The sequence below is a fragment of the Scheffersomyces stipitis genome, chromosome 2 (genome assembly GCF_000209165.1).
Source record: "Scheffersomyces stipitis CBS 6054 chromosome 2, complete sequence".
Lineage (NCBI taxonomy): Eukaryota > Fungi > Ascomycota > Pichiomycetes > Serinales > Debaryomycetaceae > Scheffersomyces > Scheffersomyces stipitis.
Window position 1 is genome coordinate 293990 of NC_009042.1, and position 22864 is coordinate 316853.

Below are 22864 nucleotides of genomic sequence, written 5' to 3' on the forward strand. Positions count from 1 at the left end.
GGTGATACTTACGTTAATTTTGTGTGCTAATTTTTGTGTGAATTTTACTTCTCCGAAGACTCTCCAGGACTAATGCTGTTGGGATATAAATAGATTTTTGATTCTTGATTTTTGACTCTCATTTAATTTCATGAGTTTTCAATTGGCTTGTACAACTTTCCATGTTATTGCCAAACCACTATTATGTCCAATCTCTAACAACATTATTTGTCTCTATATAATCAATCTTTTCTCCTAAGCACTACATTTCCTTTTCTTAATCTACTAGTAATACATTTATGCGTTAAACATTGCTATGCACTTCCTCTTCGCTAGCTGTATCTAGCTCTACTGGATCGTTTCTGGTTTAAACACAGGGTCAACTAACTCAGCAGTCGACTCCTTGGTTGCATCTCCGGTCACTTCAGCAATAAGCCTGATCTCCGGACCTGGTGCTATTACACCATTCGTTGCAACTGTAGCAACACCATCTTGTGGTTTGACATGTTCACCAACACTCTTTTCCTGTTCGGCACCAACGTCTGGTTCATCTTGACTATCCTCCTCCTCTTCGTCATCATCATCTTCTTCTTCTTCCTCGTCATCATCATCATCACCATCTTGAACATGTACTTCTCCATTGACCGCAGACTTTTCTTGTTTTTCCTCAAGTTCGTGTTCGTCCTCGTCATCGTCCTCATCTTCATCCTCATCTTCGTCGTCATCGTCGTCCTCGTCTTCTTCGTCGTCCTCTTCATCCTCGTCGTCATCTTCGTCGTCATTTTGGTTATGACTAGCATCCATGTCAACGTCGTCTTCCTCTTCTTCTTCGTTCAACTTGAGCGCGGTGTTGAAGTTAACAAAATCTGCAATGAAATCTTCCTTCTTTAACGATTTTATAAAGCTCTGTAACGATTCCGAGTACACATCGAGGAAACTGAACAATTTATCATACACCAATTGCGCTGTGTAGGAGTTGTAGTCGATGGCAGAATATACGTAAGCAGGAGTTCCTGGAGCTGGAGCAAGCGATCTTTCAAATTGTAATTTCTTGAACACATCAGAAACCTTCTCTTTGAACTCGTTGCTGTATACCTGAGAGCTTGGAGTGTAAGAATGGTGGTTAACCTTGATTATCAACAAGTTGTACATTCTATTGAAACTCATGTATATGGACGAGTTCTTTATTTTAACTAACTCCTTGAAGTTAGCCACGGTTTTGTTCACATCAGGATAGCTGAAAGTGTAGAAGTTCTTAAGAGAATTGGAGCTCTTGAAGTCCACTAAATTAGATGACTCCTGGTTGTATGGAACATTCATGATAGCAATGATCTGCTCGAGATAAAGAGATCTCAAGTTGTTCAACAAATTTGTTCTCAACTGTCTTTCTCCGAATCTGGCTGAGAGAATATGGCTATTCTCCTTTGAAGTAAGCGTTGAATCAAACTTGCCCAAATGAAGAGCAAACTCGGCATCAAATTCTTTCAAGTACACCAAGTTGGTTATTTTTTCGTCCTTCTGCCTCTTGTTCAATAGAGCAAGCAAAAATTGTTGGTAGTCATCATAGACATTTCGGTAGTGGTAAGGGTCAACGTCGCTCGAATTGGCATACAATGGGTTCAACTCGTCCTTATTACCTAATTTGGACAATTCGGCAAAGATGTTTTCATCTTTTTCTGCCTCATAAACGGTACTAATTTCTTGTCTTTTTGGCTTATACTGACGTGCATCAAGTGTAGGGATGTTTTGGTGTTGTTTTACAGGCTTGAAAGGCTGGTACTGATTCTGAGGCTTGATCTGGAGAGGTTGTGAGACAGGTATCCGCTGTTGATGTTGCTGGTGCTGCTGGTGAAGTTGGTGTTGCTGTTGTTGTACGAGTATATTTTGAGGCTCCGTCTGAGTTTGGGGTACTGGAGTTGGTGAAAACTGTTGCGTAACAGCTGCAGCCTGTTTCAACGAAAAATGGCTATTCACCGGTTCAGGCTCAGTGTTGATGACGGGACTGACATAGTTGGGATTATTGAGAACTTCGTGAAGTTCAGCTTCGTAGTTAAACGGCTTTTTATGGAAACGACGAAAAAACTCATCCTTCAAAAGACCTTCTTCTTCCATGAAGTTTTCGTTGGTCAGTTGTTCACGAAACTGCTTCAATCCATAAAGCATCGTTTCTTCAGCCAACGGCTTTCTCAGATTCTTCTTGTTTCTCTCGATAATACGACATTTGGCACATGTCTTGTACTGTCTGACCTCAAGGGGTTCGTCTTCAAGTCTCTTTCTCTTGCATCGACGACATCTTCTGACTTCAGCTTTCATCTTGGAAATATATGGGCAATGACAAATTAATACAATGGGATAAGAAATTAAAATTTACACACAATATCCAGTTAAGACGAATATCAGTAAGTTATTGACTGACTGTGTTGGCTAGCAGATGGTTTCTGTTGACTCTATATGGCAATAGTCTGTCAACCGTGCTCAACTATAAGATTTCAACAATATTTCTATTAGGTTCAATTATAACCCAGTTCAACAGTTTCTAAACTAGGAGTATCTTCGGTGTGCCTTTCTATACGTTAACGGCTGACAAGAACGCGTTCTCTCTGACGTGTCTCCAATTTCTCAAAAGTCTTTCAACTCGAACTCACCGATCTGGAAACAAAAGTAGGTACTTTTCAATTGAGGAACGAGCAAACAAATAAATTTGGTCTAAGCGCGGATATCAGCGTGGAAAATCTGGTTACAGAGATTTGGGAATCTCAACAGTTAACGAAAATGGCTCTGGCTAGGAAGCAGAAAAATTCTACAAACGCTGGACAATTGATATTTGCTTTTTATCAAACCTGACAAATCAAAGCTGCTTTCTTTAGACTTTGCCAGATTTTGCCTCTGGTTGTTGTCCAAATGCTTTTGTTAGGGAAAAAATTTTCCCCCAGACGACTTTGTGTTCCCTTTTAGCCCCTGACTTCAAATGCAATCACGTGTTCTTCTTCAATAACAGCTTATGATTGGATCCAGAGTAATGGCCCCATTATAGGGCATCTGGAGCCAGTAGTCGACACTGCAAATCTTGCACTCTCTAGCAACACCAGATTGCAGCATGGTGGATTTTCCGCAACTCAATCGAGACGAGTGTCTCGCCAAAAAAAAGTTCTCACTTTTTTTTGCACCCGTTGCCGCAGATTGCCAAAGATGTCAATAGCAGGCAGAGACCCACGGGACGAACATAAATGACTCAGAAACACCATCCTGACGTTTGTGACATGTTTATAAGAGCAGGAAGACACATTCCAGCTAAAATTACTGAACCATGATTTTTTGGGTCACGTGATCCCGTTACACCCAACATCTGTGATAATTCTAGTTCTATCCTTTAAGCTAAAAGTGCAGGCTTACATAATGATCTGAGGTGGGCGTTGCTGCTGGCTGGTGCCTGTCTTCATGAGTTCAGTGTAATTATATAATCAGGAGTAGAGTCGGCCAACAGGAGGATTGTGAGTTCTGAGGGGCTTCGAAAGCTTTTATTGAATGGGTGAGCTTCAAGCGTCGGAATATTTCTACCAGGAAAAAATCCATTTCCGCTATATTTCAAGAAGCACCTAACGAATGGGACTTTTTGATTGATTTTTGAACCAAAATTATTTTGTAAATACTTTCACGAAATTGCTATTGTTTCTGTCGTGAGTTTATTACCGAAACAATGCCCTATAGCAGCGGTTCTGTGTGTCAAAGCTGCGGAGAATTGGTGCATCTCCCCGGGTTGTCACATTCACTGGAATTCCCTAATTAGGCAAGAATATCTGGTATAGGAACTGCAACTGGGGGAAATAACAATACTGTTGGGGCCATAATAAGCAAATTAATACAGTATTCTCGAGTAAATAGGGCATACGATGGCCGTGCTAATGACGCTTGGTGCCTCCTAACTTCTCTCGCGTAGGTCCCTTAAAAAAGTCCTTGGCTACTCCACCTTTTTTATTTATATTTATATATCTATAAATCCATAAATCCATTTGCTACTATTCAATTGCTGTTGATTGCTTTAGAATATTTCAAGGTTGATCATGAAGTTGTGGGCTTCTGCTGTTGTTGTCTCAACCATAATATCATTGGGCTCTGCTCGATCTCCTTCGGGAGGTTATGCTCCAGGACCGGCCCAGTGTCCATCCGTAGATTCCTTCTTGCGGGAAGGCAACTCCATTTCAGAGCAAGAAAAGGAGTGGATAAGTGAACGACAAGCCAAGTCGAACGAGGCTTTAATTCTGTTCTTGGATGATTCCAAGTTGGACAGTTTCAATGCAGAAAAATTTATTAACCAGGATAATTCTCTGGGTATCAACTTGGGGGTGGCCTTCTCTGGAGGGGGCTACAGAGCGATGTTGAGTGGAGCAGGTCAGATGTTGGCGTTGGACGACCGTTCTGACTTTGGAGGAGGGTCAAATGCTACTAACCCTGGAGGATTGGGAGGTTTGCTCCAAAGTGCCAATTATGTAAGTGCATTGTCTGGAGGTTCGTGGTTATTGGGATCTTTAGCCATGCAAAACTGGAGGAGTGTTCAAGATGTGGTTTTTAACGACAATGATGATCTCTGGAATTTGACAGACACAAGGCAATTGGTCAATTCTAATGGACTATGGACAATTGTATTTCCAGTACTTTTAGGTGATCTTAATGGTGCTTTGACTCATCTTAATAACTGGTACACCACTAAATACGGACCAGGAATAGGTGACGATTTGAAGGCTAAGGAGAAGGCTGGATTCCCTACTTCATTGACAGATGCATGGAGCAGAGGATTGGCACATCAATTGTTTCCTGGAGATGTAGACAACTACATGGATTCGTATACCTGGAGTGACATTAGGAACATGTCTTCCTTTGTCAATCATGAAATGCCATTTCCTCTTGTCATTGCTTTAGGTCGTCGTCCTGGTACTACAGTTTACAACTTGAACTCCACTGTAGTTGAAATCAACCCATTTGAAATTGGCTCGTTTGATCCTTCCTTAAACACATTCTTCACTGATTTGAAGTATCTCGGCTCTAACGTCAGTAATGGGGTACCAACAAGCGAAAGCTGTGTTGAAGGGTTTGATAATGCTGGTTTCGTTGTGGGTACTTCTTCCTCGTTGTTTAATCAATTTCTTAATACTTTGGTGTGTGACGACTGTAACAGTTTGCCTTGGTATATCAAGCCAATTATTAAGGCCTTCTTACTGAAGTTGTCTAAGAACTACGAAGACATTGCTGAATACAGACCCAATCCATTCTACAAATCCGAATTTGCCAATTCTTCCCATATAGCCCAAAATGATACTCTTTACTTGTTTGATGGTGGGTTGGGAGGTGAAGTTATTCCATTGTCAAGTTTGATGACTAAGGAAAGAGCTTTGGATGTTGTGGTTGCATTCGACAATGGCAATGATGGAGCCACTAATTGGCCCAATGGTTCCGCTTTGGTTTCTACCTACGAACGTCAATTCTCTCCTCAGGGTAGATCAGCAATCTGTCCTTATGTACCAGATGAGGTATCATTCCTTTCTCAAAACTTAACAGCCAGACCTACATTCTTTGGGTGTGATGCAAAGAACTTGACTGATTTAGTTAAGGATGGAGTCACTCCACCATTGGTTATTTATATCGCCAATAGGCCATTCGAGTTCTACTCAAACACATCTACGTACAAGTTATCCTACACTGATGAAGAGCAAAAGGGAATGATCCAAAACGGCTTTGATGTCGCTACTAGATTGAACGGAACTATTGACGACGAATGGAGAACGTGTGTGGCTTGTGCCGTCATCAGAAGAGAGGAGGAAAGAAGAGGAATCGAACAATCTGAACAATGTAAGAAGTGTTTCCTGAACTATTGTTGGGACGGAACGATTACTCAATCTGAGGGACCATACTATCAAGAACTCAATTTTACAGACACCTCGTTAACCAACGGAAGTGAAGTATTCTACGGACCACCACCACCCCAAGAACTGAGCGGAGGAGGATTGCTTAGTTTTATCTTCAAGAGAGAGGAAGACTTTGATATTCCTGTAGTTCGTTCCACGAGTGCCTCTAGCACAATGAAATTGAACATTGATACAGTCGTCGTTGCCATGCTTGTTGCAGCCATGGTCATGATTTAGACATTTGTTATTACTTATTTATAGTTAGTCTTGTCAAATAAAAGTTCACTAGTTAACAGTGTGGATGAGCAGACTACATTTTGCGTCTAGATTTTGCAACTCGTCGAATATTTTTGAGAAATTAAGCTGCAAAAATATGAGTACAGTAAAAAGAAAATTCAAGGATACATGAACGACTGTTCATTGCAGCATTTAAAAGCGTTATGCCAGTTTACCGTTTGTTCCGAAGAGCATCTCTTTATCCGTACTACCCCATACTCTTAGAATTTTCACCATATTTCTGGCCTGCACACAATACCTTATCATCTAATCAGTACAGCCCGCTTCCTGCAGGCAGAGATCTCTATCACTAAGTAGGTGACATTGGAGAGATGGCTGAAGAAAGAAGAAGGCAGTACTGAAAATGCTGATTATACCACTAGAAAACTCGAAAAATCGTCAGTGATTCAGCAGGTGACATTAATTGTCTCAGCCACAAGCTTTGGAATTTTTCTTGCCCACAGCCCCCAATATTTTAGCCCAAGCTTTGGGATTCTTAAGGTCATGTGCCTAATCACGTGTCGGCGCTCGTTCCCTTCTCGATTCTCCTTCTCGGCCCAACTCCCACAATGTCAAAAGTTCAGCACACTTTATCATTCTCCAAGTTGCACCCCAAACAACATCGAACCTTCTGTCCACTACAGAAAAGAGTAGAAGGTATTTTGATTCGATTGAAGTAATTTCCGGAATTTCTAAGTACGAAACTTGTCTAGAACTATTCTGGAGGCTTTTTTCGTATCCCCAGTTTCTCATCTAGATTTCACTGAATAATCGGAAGACATTCCACAGTTGTCCTTGCTGGTTTCTGTTCATTGTTGAAGACAACTTATCAAGTTAGTTACTTCGTTTTCAAAGTTTGGCGAAGTATATATACTATTTACACTGATCTGATAGCTGAATTAACGGATTTAGTATTAGATACAGCAGATTACATCAGTTTGGTTTGTCAAAAGTTGTTATCTTTTTCGGAAAGGGTATTGAAATCACTTTTATAATTCATTCGACTATTTGAATCGTGCAATACTTCGAAATCAAATAGATTTTTGTTATTTTCATTGCTTCCATCATTTTCCTAAAGCACATCTTCATACCAAATGTCTAAATCGTTTGTGCGTTCTATCAAAAACGTTGCCAATGGGTACTCGTCAGCCCAGAAGATCGTTAGAAAAGCCACCTCCAACGATCCGTCCGGTCCTACTACTTATGACATGGAAGAAATTGCATCGTACACCTATCAATCGCAAACTGACTTCTTGGAAGTCATGGACATGTTGGATCGTCGTCTTAACGACAAGGGCAAGAACTGGCGTCACGTAGCCAAGTCCTTGACTGTATTAGACTATTTGGTCAGATACGGCTCGGAAAAGTGTGTTCTCTGGTCCAAAGACAACTTGTACATCGTCAAGACGTTGAGAGAGTTCATACATTTTGATGAAATGAACAACGATCAAGGTGCCATTATCAGAGTCAAGGCAAAAGAATTGGTTTCGCTTTTGCAAGATGATGAGAGATTGAACATGGAACGTTCAGCTGCTCAGAGATCTCAAGGAAATCACAGCAGAAACGAACATAGAAGGCCCAGATCCAGAAGAAACACTGTCAGTAACAGGCCTGTTAACGACGATCCATATGATAAAGAGTTGCAGAAGGCTTTGGAGTTGTCTAAACTTACTGCTGAAGAAGAAAGAAGACGTTTGGCTGAAGATAGCGACGATCCCGAGTTACAAACAGCTCTTAAGTTGTCAATGGAAGAAGAAGAAATGAGAAAATTAAAGAATCAACAAAATGAGAGTTTGTTGGATTTGGACGCTCCAGTAGCTCAACCGCAGTACTATTTGACTACGGGATACTACCAGGAACAACCTCAGCAATTCTTCCCTCAACAGCAATTCCAACAGCAGCAGCAGTACGACATGTTTGGCAATCCAATACAAAGTGCTATGAACACCGGATTGTATCCTCAGCAAACTTACTACCAACAGCCTGCTGCTCAGTATCAACAAGCCAACCAGTTCACTGGCTTCAATTATGGACAGCCACAGCAGCAACAGGATCAATTACAGCCATTGAAGACTGGTTCCAACAACCCCTTTGCCTTACTGTCAGAGCCTGCTGCTCCTAAGCCTCCTGCTCAGCAGTCGTTAAACGAATTGTCACAGCAACAAGCTGTACCTACTTTCTTCACACAACCTCCTCAACCACAACAACCGGTGAAGACTCAAACTACTTCTGGCTCCAAGTTCAACGAGACCCACTCAGAGTTGAACGACTTGTTGGCACAGGGAACAGGCATTGATACCTTCGGCAACATTGGAGCTTCGAGAATCCCTCATCAGCACACTAAGACGCAGACTTTCATCAACTCTAGTGGTACTGGTTATAGACAGACGGATGGTCAACAGCCTCAGTTGAGCTCCAATGCCACTGGTAACCCATTCTTGAACACTGGTATTGGATACCAACAGCAACAGCAGCAGGCTCAGCCTCAAATAAGTGCCGCATACACAGGCTACGGCTTTGGCAACGCCCAGCCACAGCAACAGCAGCAGCAACAGAGATATGCCAACGATGGACCCAGTTTGATAGATATCTGACCATTCCAAACTCTATAATGGACCAGGAGTGCGATGTCTATATGAAAAACTCTACTTTTCTTCTTGATTGTTATTGATGATTATCCACCTTTTTTCATCTTTTCTTTTAGGTGATATATTATGTTACTTTACTTTTATTGCGTTGCACTCTGTCATTCATTGTTTCTACATAGATCCATTTCAGAATTAGTAAATATATACTAGAAAAGCATTCCAACTAACCATTATAGCATGTATTTGTCGTATGGCTCTAGCTTCATCTTGAATATGGACTTAACACACCAGTCCCACTCCACAACAACGGCCTTTAAGTCATTCTCAGCCTTCAATTTCTTGAAAGCGGAGATTAGTTTGGTGTCTTTAGTCTTATGAGCAACAAGTACGTAAAAGTTATCGCTTGATTTAATCAAAGCTTTCTTGAGATTGTTTCCAGTCAAATTATTCTTAATGATGTGAGATTCTTTCAATCCATGATCTTTAAGAATACGCCCGATAGTGTCCGCACCACCATTCAAACACGACGACAAGTTCAAGTTCAATTGTGAAAACAATCTTCCGTGATTGTCACTGCAAGTGAGAGTTTTCAAACCATTTGTAGACGTCTTGGCAAGACCCAATTCCACATTGATGTCCTTGACACTAATGAACTTATCAAGACTATAATCATTAATGCTGAATTCCTTGAAAACTGCAGTTTCATCGATACTTTCACCTTCTGTAGTGTTGAGTTTCTTGAGAATCTCGATTAGATAATTTGGATGTATGATTTCTTTAACCTGACTAAGACTTCTTAAGAACTTTTCAGTTCTCAATATCTTAGGAGCAATGAGTGTATTGATAGGGTACTTTGGAGAAATGTCAGCTAACACCTTGATACCTATGTTGGAAAGTTTGGATAAGTCATTTTTATTAAGGTTTATTTCCAGTTCACAGCCTGTCATGATAGCAGTGATTCTAAACTTTGTGGCTTCCTCCGGCAAAGTGGTCTTCTTGGGCTTTTTCTGCTCGTCCTGTTTGTGCTCGTGCTCGTCTTTTCCAGGAGGATTCTTCGCACTCTTCGTTTTCTTTTTTGAAGGGGTGGTAATCTCTTCGTTTTTGTCATTAGTCTCAGCTACACGCTTCAGAGGAGTCGCAACACGTAGTTCAAGCTCTTCCATGTAGTTTTTCATTTTCCTCGAGCTCTTAGAGATCTCCTGGTATTTGTTGAGATCATTCATATTGTCGTGTAACTTCATTGCTGCTTTCTTTGCCGCAGATCTGCCACCATATCTAGATGCAAAAAGGGTATTAGCATCTTCAACCAGATCTCTCTTTTCCGAAGTATGTTTGGACTGAGTGGTCTCGTCTTCGCTCATACTGTCGTCTACATTATCCAGAGTCAATCTTGTGGGCAACCTTTTTTCATCCTCTAGTCCTGACCATTGCTTCAAGCTATTCTCGTCAAGTTTTGTTGTGCCTATTAATGATTCGACTTGAATGTGCCCATGTCCAAAATACTTGTACTTCCTTTGTTCGTCATCTAACAACTGCCACCTGGAAAAGCATTCCTCTACCCAGAGATGGTTGACTATCTTGATTTTGGGATGCCCATTCTCATCTAACCACTTTTTGCTAGCCGTATAGAACTTTTTACCTTCCGTACTTCCCGCAATGAGGAAATGGTTGTCCTTGGTTAAGGTCTTCGTAAAAGTGCCTCCTAGAATCGATATCAAGGTTGAAAGATACGCTCTCGAATCACCACTGTAGTTCGTAATAGATATCTTAAGATCTTTGAAGCTGTCAAGAGGAACTTGTGGGATTGGATAGTGTAGCAAATTAGAATTCAACGGAAGCACCCATTCGTTCGAAACTATAACAGAAAAGAACCATTGCAAGTTTCCAACAATGATACGATTAGAACGACAGCTTTCCTCGTAGAACTCCCCTGTTCTGAATTTTCCTATATACACATCAACTGATTCCAGGTTAAACTGCTTGGCTACAGTGCCGCCATTTCTCTTGATAAGATTGTCCAAAGAGTTGGAGAATCTCTCAGACAAGTTGTGGTCAGAAGCCACGTAGAAGGTCTTTTCCTTGAGAAAATCCAGCTTGACATTGTCAATGTGCGTCAAATCTGCGTTGTCTACAAACGAATTGCCCTGTGATTGGATGGGAGTGCCCTGCTTGAGAATCTTGGCATCTGGTAAGAGGTAAGTTGTTTCGTCAATTCTACGGCCCAACGTGATACAGTGATCTATCCAGTGCGGTAAAACGATCTTGATATCAATACCCTCGCCATCTGCACTATTATTTATGGCACTGGAGGCTATAATACTCTTCTCGTTGGAAAGATCATGCGCTATTAGATGAGTGGTGTATTTGGTTAATACGTCCAAATAGCAGCCTCCAAAAGCCTTAACCCCAGCGTAGATAGCCTCCTTGTCACCTACAGGCAAGTTATCTGCTACGCATACGAAACAATCCTTGAAGAAAAACTTGGGATCAGGGTTGAATGTCTTGTAATTTACGATTCTTCCCCCACTAATCGATTCAAATAGCCACTCTGGACTAGTTACTGGAATCATCGACTTCCTAGCCAATTTGTATTCAATAAACTCGATAGACCGCGAAATAATATGAGTCACATGTTTTGATTTTTCATCGCCACCTTTGTCGGTTTCTTTGCTGTGGAAATCCAAATAGTTGGTATCATTATTGTGCTCATCTTTCACTGCCGTGACAACTCCATTTCCTCTGGCAATACTGTCTTCTATTCGAGAAATTTCATTGTTTGACATTTCTGACGACCGGATAATGAGAAAAAGTATCCCTTCGAAGATGTTGGCTTCGCTCATGTTGTCTAAGGCAAACTCTGAAATGGTAGAGAAAGAAGATTTGGTTCGTTGGTTCGTGATTCTAAAAATCTGTAAACATAAATAGATGAGACGCGCTTCGCGGCGCTACCACGCATGAATTCGATCTGTGGGGATAAATCATTACTACCCTGTAGTTTTTGCCTTACTTCTTTCAATCTTATGAAGTATATGGTTTTCAACTTGCTCCTGCTTGGTTTTCTTCTCTAAATAATAGAAGTTCAATTCGGTTTAAGTTTATTGCAACTCAGGTTTTTAAAAGATGCGTTCAAAAATGATCAAGAAGGCAACGAACTGACGAGTCATACGACTCATACGACTCTTGTGATGGCTGACTTTTCCACTCGTACACGTAGTCTGCAGCAGTTTTGACGACCAAACGATTTATTTGTCTACACAGAGTACTGCTGTGAACTTTAGTCAATAGTAGATCGTTTGACTGACTCTCTTTGTGCACCCATTACAATATCAATTTACATTTTCCAAAGATCAAATTCGTCGATTAAATGTATGTCTAAATTTGTTTTATAAATGAAATCCTAAGCATACTTCAATGTGTAATGCTCCGTCCAAACCACTATAACATTGGGCACATCTTGGTCTGAATCAAGTGCCTGCTAGTGGATCGACTGTAGTCGAAAATGAAAATAAAAAAGTCAACGTACTAAGAAATTTAAACGAGTTTTTCACGATATGAATCATTTAACACGATTGCACACGCGTGTTTCAGTAGTCAGAAGCAGCATCTTCAATCTGAGTACTTGGTAATGCTTTCTCTATCGTTCACTTAACATGGTGTGAAAGCATAGTAATTGTTACCTCAGAGTTTGCAGACCAATCGTTGTTACAGTTTGAGAGAAGCAGAATTCAGTTAGAAGAAAAGAATTGTGAGGGCTATGATCCAAAGAGTAGCAAAAGTAGAAAAGTGCTTCACAGAGGCAGACCCTTCAAACGATGATATAGTTGGAGTTATTGTTGCCTGCGTACTAACAGTGGGAACAAAAGTTGGAGACTCAGTATTGCCTCCAACTGAGGAGGTTGTTTCTTCTTGATTAGATCTGCTAACGGAACCATTATCCCCAAAATTGGAAACTTCACTGTCACCTGTTTCGTGCAGAGTAGCATCCATTGAATTATTCTCAGCTATTGTATTCGTAGATGAAGTTTGACTTTCACTATGGTTGATTGGATAGTTGTCTTCGCCAGTCCCCTGGTTTTCGAGGGCACCTGATGAAGTAGATGAATCGACATTAGTGCTCACATTGTCAGTGTTACCAAACTCGGTCTGACTTGTGTGAGCTTGTGAATCTACTTCTACTTCAGTATTCCACGCAGGTATCGTTGCGTATGGGGTATCACTGAAAATTGAAGTTACAACTGGATCGCCCATAGTTCCCACGCCGTAATCAGTTGAAGAAGATAATTCAACATCAGGATCCAAAGAACTTGCATAGTTTAACTCTCCTGAAACGGATGGTACCTCAATAATGACTGTGTCAATACCTCCATCAGTGTCTGTGATTGTGTAAGTATTCGTTCCAGTGCCGGTCCACACAGATGTGATTGTCGTGGTAGGGTTACCTGGGACTTCTACTACAACGGTGTCAGTACCTCCATCAGTGTCTGTGATTGTGTAAGTATTCGTTCCAGTGCCGGTCCACACAGATGTTATTGTAACAGTTGGCTTTCCTGGGACTTCTACTACAACGGTGTCAGTACCTCCATCAGTGTCTGTGATTGTGTAAGTATTCGTTCCAGTGCCGGTCCACACAGATGTAATTGTAACAGTTGGCTTTCCTGGGACTTCTACTACAACGGTGTCAGTACCTCCATCAGTGTCTGTGATTGTGTAAGTATTCGTTCCAGTGCCGGTCCACACAGATGTGATTGTCGTGGTAGGGTTACCTGGGACTTCTACTACAACGGTGTCAGTACCTCCATCAGTGTCTGTGATTGTGTAAGTATTCGTTCCAGTGCCGGTCCACACAGATGTTATTGTAACAGTTGGCTTTCCTGGGACTTCTACTACAACGGTGTCAGTACCTCCATCAGTGTCTGTGATTGTGTAAGTATTCGTTCCAGTGCCGGTCCACACAGATGTAATTGTAACAGTTGGCTTGCCTGGAACTTGAACGATTACTGTATCGGTGCCTCCTTCTGTGTCAGTCACCGTAATTGTAGTAGTATCAGTACCAGTCCAGACAGATGTAATTGTAACAGTTGGCTTGCCTGGAACTTGTACGATTACTGTATCTGTTCCTCCTTCTGTGTCAGTTACTGTGACTGTAGTAGTATCAACACCAGTCCAGACAGATGTGATTGTAACAGTTGGCTTGCCTGGAACTTGTACGATTACTGTATCTGTTCCTCCTTCTGTCTCAGTTACTGTGACTGTAGTAGTATCAGTACCAGTCCAGACAGATGTGATTGTAACAGTTGGCTTGCCTGGAACTTGTACGATTACTGTATCTGTTCCTCCTTCTGTGTCAGTTACTGTTACTGTAGTAGTATCAATACCAGTCCACACAGAAGTCACAGTGGTGGTTGGGTTCCCTGGAACTTGAACAATTACTGTATCAGTGCCTCCTTCTGTGTCAGTCACCGTAATTGTAGTAGTATCGGTACCAGTCCATACGGATGTGATAGTGGTGGTTGGGTTCCCTGGAACTTGAACAATTACTGTATCAGTGCCTCCTTCTGTGTCAGTCACCGTAATAGTTGTGGTATCAGTACCAGTCCATACGGATGTGATAGTGGTGGTTGGGTTCCCTGGAACTTGAACAATTACTGTATCTGTTCCTCCTTCTGTGTCCGTTACCGTGACTGTAGTAGTATCAGTACCAGTCCAGACAGATGTGATTGTAACAGTTGGCTTACCTGGAACTTCTACTACGACTGTGTCAGTACCTCCATCTGTATCTGTGATTGTGTAAGTATTCGTTCCAGTGCCGGTCCACACAGATGTAATTGTAACAGTTGGCTTGCCTGGAACTTGAACGATTACTGTATCGGTGCCTCCTTCTGTGTCAGTTACTGTGACTGTAGTAGTATCAGTACCTGTCCAGACAGATGTGATAGTGGTGGTTGGGTTCCCTGGAACTTGAACAATTACTGTATCGGTGCCTCCTTCTGTGTCAGTTACTGTGACTGTAGTAGTATCAGTACCAGTCCAGACAGATGTAATTGTAACAGTTGGCTTGCCTGGAACTTGTACGATTACTGTATCTGTTCCTCCTTCTGTGTCAGTTACTGTGACTGTAGTAGTATCAGTACCAGTCCATACGGAAGTCACAGTGGTGGTTGGGTTCCCTGGAACTTGAACAATGACAGTATCGGTGCCTCCTTCTGTGTCAGTCACCGTAATTGTAGTAGTATCGGTACCAGTCCATACGGATGTGATAGTGGTGGTTGGGTTCCCTGGAACTTGAACAATTACTGTATCAGTGCCTCCTTCTGTGTCAGTCACCGTAATAGTTGTGGTATCAGTACCAGTCCATACGGATGTGATAGTGGTGGTTGGGTTCCCTGGAACTTGAACAATTACTGTATCTGTTCCTCCTTCTGTGTCCGTTACCGTGACTGTAGTAGTATCAGTACCAGTCCAGACAGATGTGATTGTAACAGTTGGCTTACCTGGAACTTCTACTACGACTGTGTCAGTACCTCCATCTGTATCTGTGATTGTGTAAGTATTCGTTCCAGTGCCGGTCCACACAGATGTAATTGTAACAGTTGGCTTGCCTGGAACTTGAACGATTACTGTATCGGTGCCTCCTTCTGTGTCAGTTACTGTGACTGTAGTAGTATCAGTACCTGTCCAGACAGATGTGATAGTGGTGGTTGGGTTCCCTGGAACTTGAACAATTACTGTATCGGTGCCTCCTTCTGTGTCAGTTACTGTGACTGTAGTAGTATCAGTACCAGTCCAGACAGATGTAATTGTAACAGTTGGCTTGCCTGGAACTTGTACGATTACTGTATCTGTTCCTCCTTCTGTGTCAGTTACTGTGACTGTAGTAGTATCAGTACCAGTCCATACGGAAGTCACAGTGGTGGTTGGGTTCCCTGGAACTTGAACAATGACAGTATCGGTGCCTCCTTCTGTGTCAGTCACCGTAATTGTAGTAGTATCGGTACCAGTCCATACGGATGTGATAGTGGTGGTTGGGTTCCCTGGAACTTGAACAATTACTGTATCAGTTCCTCCTTCTGTGTCCGTTACTGTGACTGTAGTAGTATCGGTACCAGTCCATACGGATGTGATAGTGGTGGTTGGGTTCCCTGGAACTTGTACGATTACTGTATCAGTTCCTCCTTCTGTGTCAGTTACTGTGACTGTAGTAGTATCAGTACCAGTCCAGACAGATGTAATTGTAACAGTTGGCTTGCCTGGAACTTGTACGATTACTGTATCTGTTCCTCCTTCTGTGTCAGTTACTGTTACTGTAGTAGTATCAATACCAGTCCACACAGAAGTCACAGTGGTGGTTGGGTTCCCTGGAACTTGAACAATTACTGTATCAGTGCCTCCTTCTGTGTCAGTTACTGTGACTGTAGTAGTATCAGTACCAGTCCAGACAGATGTGATTGTAACAGTTGGCTTGCCTGGAACTTGTACGATTACTGTATCTGTTCCACCTTCTGTGTCCGTTACTGTGACTGTAGTAGTATCAGTACCAGTCCACACAGATGTAATTGTAACAGTTGGCTTGCCTGGAACTTGTACGATTACTGTATCAGTGCCTCCTTCTGTGTCAGTCACCGTAATTGTAGTAGTATCGGTACCAGTCCATACGGATGTGATAGTGGTGGTTGGGTTCCCTGGAACTTGAACAATTACTGTATCGGTGCCTCCTTCTGTGTCAGTTACTGTGACTGTAGTAGTATCAGTACCAGTCCAGACAGATGTAATTGTAACAGTTGGCTTGCCTGGAACTTGTACGATTACTGTATCTGTTCCTCCTTCTGTGTCAGTTACTGTGACTGTAGTAGTATCAGTACCAGTCCATACGGATGTGATAGTGGTGGTTGGCTTGCCTGGAACTTGTACTATTACTGTATCGGTGCCTCCTTCTGTGTCAGTCACCGTAATAGTTGTGGTATCAGTACCAGTCCATACGGATGTGATAGTGGTGGTTGGGTTCCCTGGAACTTGAACAATTACTGTATCTGTTCCTCCTTCTGTGTCCGTTACTGTGACTGTAGTAGTATCGGTACCAGTCCATACGGATGTGATAGTGGTGGTTGGGTTCCCTGGAACTTGTACGATTACTGTATCAGTGCCTCCTTCTGTGTCAGTCACCGTAATAGTTGTGGTATCAGTACCAGTCCATACGGATGTGATAGTGGTGGTTGGGTTCCCTGGAACTTGTACGATTACTGTATCAGTTCCTCCTTCTGTGTCCGTTACTGTGACTGTAGTAGTATCGGTACCAGTCCATACGGATGTGATAGTGGTGGTTGGGTTCCCTGGAACTTGTACGATTACTGTATCAGTTCCTCCTTCTGTGTCAGTTACTGTGACTGTAGTAGTATCGGTACCAGTCCAGACAGATGTGATTGTAACAGTTGGCTTGCCTGGAACTTGTACGATTACTGTATCGGTGCCTCCTTCTGTGTCAGTCACCGTAATTGTAGTAGTATCAGTACCAGTCCACACGGAAGTCACAGTGGTAGTTGGGTTTGCAGGAACCTGAACAATTACTGTATCTGTTCCTCCTTCTGTGTCCGTTACTGTGACTGTAGTAGTATCGGTACCAGTCCATACGGATGTGATAGTGGTGGTTGGGTTCCCTGGAACTTGAACAATTACTGTATCGGTGCCTCCTTCTGTGTCAGTCACCGTAATAGTTGTGGTATCAGTACCAGTCCATACGGATGTGATACTGGTGGTTGGGTTCCCTGGAACTTGTACGATTACTGTATCAGTTCCTCCTTCTGTGTCAGTTACTGTGACTGTAGTAGTATCAGTACCAGTCCATACGGATGTGATAGTGGTGGTTGGGTTCCCTGGAACTTGTACGATTACTGTATCAGTGCCTCCTTCTGTGTCAGTCACCGTAATTGTAGTAGTATCAGTACCAGTCCAGACAGATGTAATTGTAACAGTTGGCTTGCCTGGAACTTGTACAATTACTGTATCGGTGCCTCCTTCTGTGTCAGTCACCGTAATAGTTGTGGTATCAGTACCAGTCCATACGGATGTGATAGTGGTGGTTGGGTTCCCTGGAACTTGTACGATTACTGTATCAGTTCCTCCTTCTGTGTCAGTTACTGTGACTGTAGTAGTATCAGTACCAGTCCAGACAGATGTAATTGTAACAGTTGGCTTGCCTGGAACTTGTACTATTACTGTATCGGTGCCTCCTTCTGTGTCAGTCACCGTAATAGTTGTGGTATCAGTACCAGTCCATACGGATGTGATAGTGGTGGTTGGGTTCCCTGGAACTTGAACAATTACTGTATCGGTGCCTCCTTCTGTATCAGTCACCGTAATTGTAGTAGTATCGGTACCAGTCCACACAGAAGTCACAGTGGTGGTTGGGTTTGCAGGAACCTGAACAATTACAGTATCTGTTCCTCCTTCTGTGTCAGTCATTGTGATAGTTGTGGTATCGGTACCAGTCCATACGGATGTGATAGTGGTGGTTGGGTTTGCAGGAACTTGAACAATTACTGTATCGGTGCCTCCTTCTGTATCAGTCACCGTAATTGTAGTAGTATCAGTACCAGTCCATACGGATGTGATAGTGGTGGTTGGGTTCCCTGGAACTTGAACAATTACTGTATCGGTGCCTCCTTCTGTATCAGTTACTGTGACTGTAGTAGTATCAGTACCAGTCCATACGGAAGTCACAGTGGTGGTTGGGTTCCCTGGAACTTGTACGATTACTGTATCAGTTCCACCTTCTGTGTCCGTTACTGTGACTGTAGTAGTATCAGTACCAGTCCACACGGAAGTCACAGTGGTAGTTGGGTTCCCTGGAACTTGTACGATTACTGTATCAGTTCCACCTTCTGTGTCCGTTACTGTGACTGTAGTAGTATCAGTACCAGTCCACACGGAAGTCACAGTGGTAGTTGGGTTTGCAGGAACCTGAACAATTACTGTATCTGTTCCTCCTTCTGTGTCAGTTACTGTGACTGTAGTAGTATCAGTACCAGTCCACACAGATGTAATTGTAACAGTTGGCTTGCCTGGAACTTGTACTATTACTGTATCGGTGCCTCCTTCTGTGTCAGTCACCGTAATAGTTGTGGTATCAGTACCAGTCCATACGGATGTGATAGTGGTGGTTGGGTTCCCTGGAACTTGAACAATTACAGTATCGGTGCCTCCTTCTGTGTCAGTCACCGTAATTGTAGTAGTATCAGTACCAGTCCAGACAGATGTGATAGTGGTGGTTGGGTTTGCAGGAACCTGAACAATTACTGTATCGGTGCCTCCTTCTGTGTCAGTTACTGTGACTGTAGTAGTATCAGTTCCAGTCCATACGGAAGTCACAGTGGTGGTTGGGTTTGCAGGAACTTGAACAATGACAGTATCGGTGCCTCCTTCTGTGTCAGTCACCGTAATTGTAGTAGTATCAGTTCCAGTCCAGACAGATGTGATAGTGGTGGTTGGGTTTGCAGGAACTTGAACAATTACTGTATCAGTTCCTCCTTCTGTGTCAGTTACTGTGACTGTAGTAGTATCAGTACCAGTCCAGACAGATGTGATAGTGGTGGTTGGGTTTGCAGGAACCTGAACAATTACTGTATCGGTGCCTCCTTCTGTGTCAGTTACTGTGACTGTAGTAGTATCAGTTCCAGTCCATACGGAAGTCACAGTGGTGGTTGGGTTTGCAGGAACTTGAACAATGACAGTATCGGTGCCTCCTTCTGTGTCAGTCACCGTAATTGTAGTAGTATCAGTTCCAGTCCAGACAGATGTGATAGTGGTGGTTGGGTTTGCAGGAACTTGAACAATTACTGTATCAGTTCCTCCTTCTGTGTCAGTTACTGTGACTGTAGTAGTATCAGTACCTGTCCATACGGATGTGATAGTGGTGGTTGGGTTAGGTGGAGGATCCGTTGGTAAGTCGATAATAACTATTACAGTACCTCCTTCTGATGTTGGAAATACAGTGGTCGTGCTTGTTTCGCGCCCAGTCCATGTCTCTGTTATTGTAACTGTTGGAGTAGGTACATAAACAATAATAGTGTTCGTTGATTCGCCTGTGGCAGTGGATATCTGGGTATGTGAACCACTGTATGTAGAAGTTGTGACCACAATGACATTGCCGTTACCACTAGTCGGACCATCTGCATATTCACCCCAATTTACATTAAGATTTTGCTGTCTAAATGTCGTCTCATCAGCACATAGATAGCGATTGGTATAAAAGACAGAAAGAGCGGGGCCTGATGGCCTGGTAAGACCATCGATAAATGGTCTATATCCAGCTGGAATATTTTCAAAATTGATCTGATAGGATGTAGGTGAACAAGTGAAAGTATACAGAAAATTGGGGTCGGCATTGGTTGGATAATGGAAGTCATTCAACTGGTTGGTAATTGAGGCATGGACTGAATCACAATCAAGAGTTCCACCAGTGAAAGTAAACCCCAAGGTACCCGAGGTGTAACCATTAGGACACCAACCAATGGCAGCATAATGTTGGCTGCTATTAAGTTGAGGAAGCACTCTAGCTCTAAATATAACAATGTCTGGATTTATATTGGCACTTGGTGGCCCTGCCTCGAAAACAACACTGGTGGAAAGTTGTGTATCTCCATCGTAGAAGGAGACAGTGTTCTCCCCATTCGTGAAACATGTAGAGTCTTCCAAATCGCTGGCCAATGCACTTCCGCCAGTATTGAATACAACAGGGAAGTAAGTGGAACCTTCTACTGTCATACCAGGTAGTAATGAATCTGTAATTGTACAATACAATTCAGAATAAGGAACAATAATTTCTCCTGAAAAATGCAGACATGTAGCGTATGTCGTACCTTCTGCTCCTAGAATGATTGTATTATCGGTTGTAAGCTTAAAAGTGCATGGCATATGTAAAGTAAATGTGTCTCCAGGAGCAACTACATTGCCATCCATTGCCCAGCTTAAGGTAGCAATCCAGCTAGGGTTTGCAGGTGCTTCATAAGGATAGGTTCCACCATTCTGGAAAACGAGAGAGTCAAAACTAGTGAATACACCAGTTATTTCAGCAGCTCTTACAATCAGGTAAAAGAAAAGAAAAATTATTGTTCTAAGCATCACCTATGAGTATATGTCGAGTAAGCATAATTCCACATCTTGAAAAGGCAGAATTCGGTAGTTTTATACATTTTCTTATCGATGTGAGGTTGCTTATTAGCCAATTCTGATTCAAACCCCAATATAATTATTTGTGAGTCTGCTAAGAAAAGACTATTATTAAAATTAATCTAAAATTATTATCAAAATGGTATATACATGAATGCATAGCAAAAGAAATCTTGCTCTGTGAAGTCTTTCATGAATGTGCTACTTCTTCCTAAGAAAATCAATAAATGGATTGGTAATGGTAATGTCCGTATAAATGTTTCAATAAACTACTAGTGATATTGACCTTGCAGGTGAAGTTAAAGGGGAGAATATCAATTTCAAATTAGATCACAGCTACTATTTGTTAATGTTCTGAAGCAAGAGCAAAGTTTCACCGGCCATCTCCAATATTGCTACATATAGCATATGGGTGCAAGGGCCCAGTTGCATAAAATAGATTGTCTAAAACAGAAGGAATGCGACTGCATACTTTGGACCTATTGAGATCAGCACCGAGAAAATAATCAGATTTCCGGATTTATCTACGGCCACGGAGATCTACGAGGAAGAGATGGAATGTAGTTCCAGGATAGAATATTAACATTCCACTTATATGCTAAATTCACTTTCCGATTTAACAGCTGTTCCTTCTCCCCTTTGCCAGAAGAAATTATGAATGGCGAAAAGGACCCTTTAACTTAAACTTGAAGTATATGCTTTGAAATCTTACAAAATTGTGGATCTAGAAAACTCGCCTACGAAGAATTACAGATTATATTGCGAATTGTTCTATCAAAATTCGCTTGTATGCACAGTACTTCTGTTTCCAGCATGGGACCTTGGGTGCCTCTCATACATTTCACCTCATGCCAAGTTGAAGTTGAAGTTGAAGTTGATCAGATAGCCGACAAGTATAGGAACATGCACAATGATTCCTAGTTGTAGTTTGTTATTCAATTCTCAGCTCAAAGTCTTCCACCAACGAATGAAGTATCATCCTCAGCAAACTCCGAATGATCTCATGCACAATAGATTGTCTCGAGAACTTCGCTCAACCAAACAGCAATCAAGTAAGATGATCATGCCTGTAGACTAGTATCCAGAAATTTTAGGGGAAAAGGTGTCAAGCAAGTTTTACCGAGCAAGTCTGATTGGTTTATAATAATGAGAATCTCAGCTGATATTCTGCAAATAATATGAGAACAATAGGGCGATGGCCTTTTCTTAATATGAGCATTCGCGATGATTCATATCACTTTGACTTTTGAACACTGTCTGTGTAATAAGAGTTCGAAACTAAATTATGCATTCTTTGTTAGATTCTGTATGTTTCTTATGAATGGGAATATGCAAGTTTACTTGACATAACTTCAATTGTAAAACACACTCTCGGAAGATCTAGTTTAAACTTTCGACATAACTCTCTGATGTATTTAAATTGAGGTACATTTCTGACAATCTCCACCACACTTAAGTGGGTTTGCGGGACCTCACTTATCATAATTTCGCCTAGTCCACCAGAATATTGGTGCACGAATAGTTCTATAATTTAACTAATTATTAGCATGTAAAATTAATTAGTACTACTGAAGCACAAATCTTAGTAGGGTTTATGAGTCGGTGTATCACAGAATTATATAATCAGTGTTGAATTCATTCGTTACAGTAATAAGTCCGAAAATATATCAATACCAACCAGTCCAGCTGATATTCGATACTGTGTGATCTAGGAAACACTAGAAGAACTACATCTAGTCTTCTGTATATGTTTCTTTCCAGTTCCGATAGACGTCTTAGAGAATTCATTCAGTAAGGAATTTTTGGATATAGTTTCAAACTTTGATACCATAAATTATTATTTCTGGCGTGCGTTCTCGCTTCCATGTTGCATAATCTCCTCTTCTTGCATATAGTTCTTCAAGTAAGATTCCTGATTTGACTTGGACCTCAGATTTTCTGAAATCTTTTAGAGTAGGA

General features: G+C 41.9%; 5 protein-coding genes across 5 annotated transcripts; 2 read left to right on the forward strand and 3 right to left on the reverse strand. All coding sequences in view use genetic code 12, as the record gives it.

Annotated features, from left to right (window-relative positions):
* Positions 1-258: 258 nt before the first annotated feature.
* PICST_66798 (hypothetical protein) lies at positions 259-2292 on the reverse strand (the record flags this gene model as incomplete). The annotated part of the gene is made up of 1 exon (XM_001382784.1): positions 259-2292. One exon carries the CDS (start codon positions 2290-2292, stop codon positions 328-330), a length of 1965 nt encoding a protein of 654 aa, XP_001382821.2.
* A 1730-nt stretch (positions 2293-4022) lies between these two features.
* On the forward strand, positions 4023-6170 carry PLB4 (phospholipase B (lysophospholipase)). Its single transcript, XM_001382254.1, has one exon. It carries the CDS (start codon positions 4041-4043, stop codon positions 6114-6116), a length of 2076 nt encoding a protein of 691 aa, XP_001382291.2. The 5' UTR covers positions 4023-4040; the 3' UTR covers positions 6117-6170.
* Positions 6171-6783: 613 nt separating this feature from the next.
* PICST_75881 (predicted protein) lies at positions 6784-8965 on the forward strand. Its single transcript, XM_001382255.1, has one exon. The coding sequence runs from the start codon at positions 7250-7252 to the stop codon at positions 8747-8749; it is 1500 nt and encodes a 499-aa protein (XP_001382292.2). The 5' UTR covers positions 6784-7249; the 3' UTR covers positions 8750-8965.
* An 8-nt stretch (positions 8966-8973) lies between these two features.
* ESC4 (regulator of Ty1 Transposition) lies at positions 8974-11583 on the reverse strand (the record flags this gene model as incomplete). Its single annotated transcript, XM_001382785.1, has 2 exons — positions 8974-9795; positions 9865-11583. The coding sequence occupies 2 exons, from the start codon at positions 11581-11583 to the stop codon at positions 8974-8976; spliced, it is 2541 nt and encodes an 846-aa protein (XP_001382822.2).
* A 7864-nt stretch (positions 11584-19447) lies between these two features.
* ALS1 (Agglutinin-like protein 1 precursor) lies at positions 19448-20860 on the reverse strand (the record flags this gene model as incomplete). The annotated part of the gene is made up of 1 exon (XM_001382786.1): positions 19448-20860. A coding segment is annotated over one exon (1413 nt), but the record flags the coding sequence as incomplete, so codon positions are not given.
* Between the last annotated feature and the right edge of the window lie 2004 nt (positions 20861-22864).